General features: G+C 45.1%; 1 protein-coding gene across 1 annotated transcript; it reads right to left on the bottom strand.

The window, feature by feature from the left end:
• Positions 1 to 229: 229 nt before the first annotated feature.
• On the bottom strand, positions 230 to 3,402 carry marcksa (myristoylated alanine-rich protein kinase C substrate a). Its single transcript, XM_010769138.1, has 2 exons — positions 3,035 to 3,402; positions 230 to 1,967 (listed from the first exon to the last, which is right to left on the bottom strand). Exons 1-2 carry the CDS (start codon positions 3,128 to 3,130, stop codon positions 1,317 to 1,319), a joined length of 747 nt encoding a protein of 248 aa, XP_010767440.1. The 5' UTR covers positions 3,131 to 3,402; the 3' UTR covers positions 230 to 1,316.
• Between the last annotated feature and the right edge of the window lie 3,055 nt (positions 3,403 to 6,457).

Genomic DNA, 6,457 nt, shown 5'->3' with positions numbered 1-6,457 from the left:
ACACAGAGCCTTACTGGAACTCTCCCCCAGTTTGCTGTGGGACAGCTTGACCATCACGTGTTCAGCAGTGTTGGTGTAGTGCTCCGGTGTCCACTAACTTTTGGCTATGCAGTGTAGGTTACACTCATTGTCACGTTGTTTATCTGAAAGGATTTAGCTCAGAGCTGCTGCAGTACATTAATCCAATAAGTGGAGTTTATCTACAGTGTGTAATACCCAAATAACAATAGATGCACTAACATTTTATTCACATTTATTTTAGCTTTTAGTGTGCTCACAGAAAATTAGAACACCTTAAGCAGAGGAGTTTAATAGCATTTTTTTGTAAGCAAAGTTACATTCCGTCTCTAGGTCAAACTGGTCAAAGCTTCTCCAGTATTTACAAAAGGAAACAAAGAGAGATAGAGAGACAAGATGCTACACAAACATTTGCATCTAATAGATTCCTTACATTTTGTCAAAGACCACTGAAAAACCATTTCTTGCTGTAATCAAAAACATAACACAGTATATAAACAGTCACCCATCCACTTATCTCAGCTTGGGTTTGAGTTCACAATTGCTTAAGAAGGTCTTCCAGGTGGACTTTTGTGTTATCTTACAAAATTGAGCGGGTTGAAAAAGAGCTGCAAACTTCATGTGCTTCTTCTTGAGCAAGATTTAATTTTGTACAATAACCACAGTTAAAAACACCCCGCCTATACATACTTACATTTGTATTAAGGTCATAAAACCAACAATAAACAATAAAGCCTATACAACTTGTATTTCTACTGAATCACTGACAGCTAATGCTATGAGTTTATATTTCTTCCTAAAAACCTAACTCTGGAAATTCTTGTTGTAAAAATGACTTAGTGTTGTAAACCGGATGGTGTATGTCCATGTTGGTCTCAGTTTTTAGACTATTATTTTTTCAAAATAATCTGTGGCATTTATAGCCCCCCCACCCCCCTTCATTTCCATACCATGGGCATGTCCATACCATTTAGTTAACATTTTGTATAACAATTCAAAAAGAAAAAAATGTAATACTGATGAAAAGATATATGGCAGTGTGGTTGTCCTAATGGGTTTTACAAACTGAAGCCACCCACCTCTGGCCCGCTGGAGTGGAAGTAACAAGGGGCCAGAAGGGGTTTGGGGAAGGGGGATTGTAAACCAAAAAATAAAAATAAAGAAAAGCCTTAGAGAATCCCTGGTTGTATAAATGTTCTTTAAAGCCAGGACCTGGCGTCACTCCAAAATACAAACATGGAGATGTTCTTTGATTATCTTCTTTCCTCCTTTTTTCCAATTTCTCCCTCTTCTGGAACTTATTCAGTTGGTTCTGCCACGGCAGCCGGAGCCTCCGCTGACGCTGCTTCCTGTGAGGGGGGGACAGCCTCCTCTGTTGTGGGTGCCTCCTCGGCTGGTTTCTCCTCAGGGGCCGTGGCCTCCACAGCGGGCTTCTCTGCGGCTGCGTCTGGCCCCGCGGCTGCCTCCTCCTTGGCGGGCACTGCAGCAGGTGTTCCCCCCCCCTCAGCAGGTGTAGCCCCCCCCTCAGCAGGCTTGGCCTCCTCACTGGGTGCCGCTGCCTCCTCTGTGGCCTCCTCTGTGGATGCTGCTGCCTCCTCGGCCTCTGCTTCCTCTCCTGTCTCGTTTTTGGTCTTCTTAAAAGAGAAGCCGCTGAGCTTGAAGGACTTTTTGAAGGAGAACAGCTTCTTCTTCTTCTTGGGGGTTTCGTTGCTGGTGGAAGGTGGGGCGCCCTCCTCTGTCTTTGCTGCCGCCTCTCCCTCAGCAGGGGCAGGAGACGCTGCCTCTACGGTCTCCCCCTCTGCAGCCTCCTTCTCCGCGGGGGCCTCGGCCTGGTCCTCCTGGGGGCTCTCCTCGGCCACCGCACTGCCGTTGGCCTGGACCACCTCCTCTTTGCCGTTCTCAGCCGCTGTTGGAGAGGCGTCTCCGTTCACTTTCACATGGCCGTTTTCCTAAAGACAGAAACAGGGTCTGTTAGTGCCATGTTAGGAGCTAGCATGGTTTCCAGACTGAAGCCGGACAGCAGGGGCAGCAGACCCCAGATCAGATCAGGGACAGACTCACTTTCGGCCCCCCTTCTACTGTGGAGCTTTTGGAGACTTGGCACTTGACCGTTAAGGAAACAATCTGGGCTGCTTCACAGTAACGTTCTTGACTAAAGAATGCAACATGTTTTGGCCCTGGACTTCTCTCTCACCCTGAGCAGAGCGCAGTGCCCGGATGGATCGCCAGGGGTCAGTGCCTGCGCGCTCCAGCAGCGCGCACCAAGCAAAGCAGCTGCTCATTATGACAGCAGATGCCCGTTAGTGCAGACACACTTCAGATATATTTCCTAAACATGTATAAAACCTAAACGGGGTTCCGAATTGTACGTTTTCTCTGATATACACTGTTACAACTGTTCAAAGAAGCGATTAAACACAGCCCCCTCTCTCCGGGGCTACCAACTCTGCTCCCCCCCCCCCCTCCTCCTGTGTGATAGCCGGCTGCCATCTCCACTTTCTAGTGGAGCATCTGTAACAAAAGCTTGGTGCTCTGGGCGCACAGCCGTTGTTGCTCCGTGCCTCCTGTCTTACTCAGCAGTTTTTTACATTTCCATCGACAGGATTTCCAAGTGAAGTCCTTATTTTTATCCTACAATATTTTTTGATTGCATTTATCATGCAATCCTTCAACACATGGTTTTATCAAAATGCTACATTCAAAGTGGTTGCATTCACAAAAGATCAAACCAACTAGTCTTCCTGCTCAAAATGAATAACTTGTTTTCACATTTCCTTTAAATTTCCGTGCCATATAATGCTTTCAATGTAAGACTGGAAATATCAAAGACTTATCTGTTACTCCAATCTATTCATAATTATTCACAAGTATTTCCAATTAGTTCAAACTCCCACCACAGGTCTCCATTCATTCAATCCACAATTACGCATAGATCGCGCCCTCAGAGCGCATCCCTCCAGAGGGGCCAGATTCTCCCTGCTGGATGAGAAGAGGCGGCGGATATAATATCGTGTACCTGTCCGTTGGCCTTGGTGGGTGAAGCAGCCACCTCTCCGGGCTTCTCAGTCGCGGTTTCAGCCTTTCCAGATGTCTTGGTCAATTGCGCTCCCATGCTTATAGCTCCAACAAAGAAACTCAACTGATCCAAAAAACGAACAAAGACCCACCAGCCTCTTTGTTGAAACGTTAAGCTCTTCGCTGCCGTTTCCCTTTCTGCAAAAAGAAAAAGTTCAAAGAGAAAATGTAACACCAAGTCCAGACAGAGCGATGAGGGTTTTCTTTAAATCAGGAGAAAGCTGACAGGTAGGAGCGGTAATAAAATCCAGTATATTGTAGACAGGCTGCAAAAGGGAGAAATGTCCCGTGTTGCTAATAAGATGCGGAGTCCAACGCCCAAGTGAAGAGATGAATGGGAGCTCCAAGCGATGACGGCACCGCACTATGATTCAGCAAATCACAGCCGCCGCTCAGAGCGGGGGCGGGGTTTGGGAAAGGGAGCGAACAATGGATTGTAGCGCTGCGTTCAGGGTGCGTTGGGATAATACATTTCTGAATAATCGGAAACATAAAACCTCTTCAATGCAACAAGATATTTCCAAACCTCATGATCCTTTGTCTTGCATGTACATGTAAAATACCCAGCCATGATGAGCAAGTATGAACGTTTATAAAAATGAAACATAGAGATGTTTTCCTTTTCATCTTTTTGCACTAGTAAATTATAGCCTACTATAACTCAAGGTACAATGACTAGCGTTCTAGAGAGTCATGTATTAACTTTTGTTGGGTCCAAAATGAAAATACGTCAATTCAAATGAATATTTGTTTCATTATTATCATTTTATATATATTGTTTTGTATAGCTTTGTCAGAGTTGATTAATTTTTGTAATATTTTCATTTCACCACAATTCAACTTAATGTATGTGATGTTCAAAAAAGGTCAGGTCTGTGTCATTGCACCTAATTCCAAGACTTGGATAACCATAGCATGTATTAGTTGAGTTCCAAAGAAAAGAGAGAAGCAATCGGAGCGCCAGGACAGTCAGAACACACTTGAACATAATTAAACTGGATCCAAAATGCAATGAACCACCCACTGGATGTGAGCTGGGCCTGGCCTGATTGATGCTTCCTAGAAATGTGAACCCATTAAGATCTCCAGATCACATATCAGTTTATGTTTTACTTTCAATCAACAGTGATAATATGTCAACTTTTTGTTCACATGATTCATAAAGGCTATTGAATATAAATGTCCTGCTGATGAAATCATCAATTTTCAGCTCTTAAATCATAAATCAGCAGGACTATCTTAATAATAGTAATTTAGTATCTGACATTACAAGTGGGAACTTGTTTACTTAAAGGGGACCTATCATGCAAAATGCACTTTGTGATGTCTTTTATGCATAAATGTGTGTCCCCGGTGTGTCGGGGAACTCACGCAGCGTCAGAAAATAAAACCCTCTTTTTTTTCCTCCGTACCCAAATCTTTTAAAAACTGGGCTACAACGAGCAGATACAGATTCCATCCGAGCTGACTTCAGCCCGGAATAGTGTCCGTTCACACGAGACCACACAACATTTTTCCATTTTTGAGACGTGTCCGTTCACACAAGACCGCTCAAAAACGCTGGAGACGCTGTAGTACATATGCCAGGCCTGTAAGTGGCGCTGTACTCCTGCCGCAAAAGCAGCGAAGAAGACTTCCCACGCATGGTTGCCATGGTTGCCCATCTGTTTATTCTCCGCTGTGGACGCTCTGGCTCTTTTTCTCCCTCCCCGAGGCAAGCGTTTGCTCCTCCTGTAAATCTATCTGGTAGTCCACCAGCAGATGACAAACACCCACCTCTCCGCCTCTTCCAAGGAACGAGGGGACCGTGCAGCAGAGTTTCAGTTAGAATTTTTTTTCGCCGGTCAAGATGCCCGTTAAAGTTTAAATCTTCCGGACAAAATTAGAAAAGTGCCGGTCAGACGTCTTCTTTTTTATTTATTGAGCTTTAAAACAAATGAATAACGACTCTATATAATAATATAAGAATAAAACACGGATATCTCTTTTTCTCCCCCTCTTCTGAGAGCCCAGCAGCTGATCTCAGAGCACGCCCCCCTCTGCTGCAGGGGGGCGTGGTCAGCTGCAGCTCATTTGCATTAAAGCTACGTCACAGAATCAGCCCCTGCAAAAACAGGGCTGGAATAGAGCAAATAGAGCAAAATGAGGCATGGCTAAAATGCATGATCTGTTTGGTATTTTGAAAAAAAAAACTTCACAGACATATTTTATATATAAAATATGGCCCTACAATATATTTTTCAAATATAGCATGATAGGTCCACTTTAAACATTTGAAGTGTGTCTGCACTAAAGATTATATAATCAAATGTTTGGCTTCATAAACCATACATCAAAATGACTGTTCTCGGCTCTAGACCAATTTTACTGAGGGGGATTTGATCAGAAATCAGCATCAGAATTGTGGGACAAAATTGTCATTTTGCGTAAAGTAAAAAGTCAAATTGCCCCAAAAAAACATTAAAACATAATTTGTATTTGTTTGTTACTGAATGTGTCAATAACTTACATGTAGTTACATTCTTTAATCAAATTACTATTTTAAAACAAAGGGCAGCAGCCTCAGCCGTGGCCGAGGCAAAGCAGCGGGTGTGGGAGAAGTTCGGAGAAGACATGGAAAAGGACTTTCGGGCGGCACCAAAGTTGTTCTGGGAAACTGTCCGACACCTCAGGAGGGGGAAGCAGGGAACCATCCAAGCTGTGTACAGTAAGGATGGGACGTTGTTGACCTCAACTGATGGAGTGTTAGGGCGTTGGAAGGAACACTTTGAGGAACTCCTGAACCCGACAACTCCGCCCTCTATGTTAGAGGCAGAGCTGGAGTATGACGGGGGATCGATACCAATCTCCCGGGGGGAGGTCACTGAGGTCATCAAACAACTTCACAGTGGCAAAGCCCCGGGGGTGGATGAGATCCGCCCAGAAATGCTGAAGGCTCTGGGTGTTGAGGGACTGTAGTGGTTGACACGTCTCATCAACGTTGCGTGGAAGTCGGAAACAGTACCGAAGGAGTGGCAGACCGGGGTGGTGGTTCCCCTTTTTAAAAAGCGGGATCAGAGGGTGTGTGCCAATTACAGAGGTATCACACTACTCAGCCTCCCCGGGAAAGTTTACTCGAAGGTACTCGAAAGGAGGGTCAGGCCGATTGTCGAACCTCAGATTGAGGAGGAACAATGCGGATTCCGTCCTGGTCGTGGAACGACGGATCAGCTTTTTACTCTCGCAAGGATCCTGGAGGGGGCCTGGGAGTACGCTTATCCAGTCTACATATGTTTTGTAGACTTGGAGAAGGCGTATGACCGGGTTCCCAGGGAGTCACTGTGGGAGGTGCTGCGGTTGTATGGGGTGAGGGGGTCTCTACTCA

The sequence above is a fragment of the Notothenia coriiceps genome, unplaced genomic scaffold (assembly GCF_000735185.1).
Source record: "Notothenia coriiceps isolate Sejong01 unplaced genomic scaffold, NC01 NC01_scaffold00006551, whole genome shotgun sequence".
NCBI classification, from domain to species: domain Eukaryota; kingdom Metazoa; phylum Chordata; class Actinopteri; order Perciformes; family Nototheniidae; genus Notothenia; species Notothenia coriiceps.
This window is presented reverse-complemented; position numbering and strand designations above follow the sequence as displayed.

Excerpts from the sequence above, each read along its gene's own strand:
- marcksa (XM_010769138.1), bottom strand. The coding sequence starts at position 3,130 with ATGGGAGCGCAATTGACCAAGACATCTGGAAAGGCTGAAACCGCGACT. Across the intron at positions 1,968-3,034 it reads CCACCAAGGCCAACGGACAG|GAAAACGGCCATGTGAAAGT; the intron begins GTACACGATATT and ends TTCTGTCTTTAG.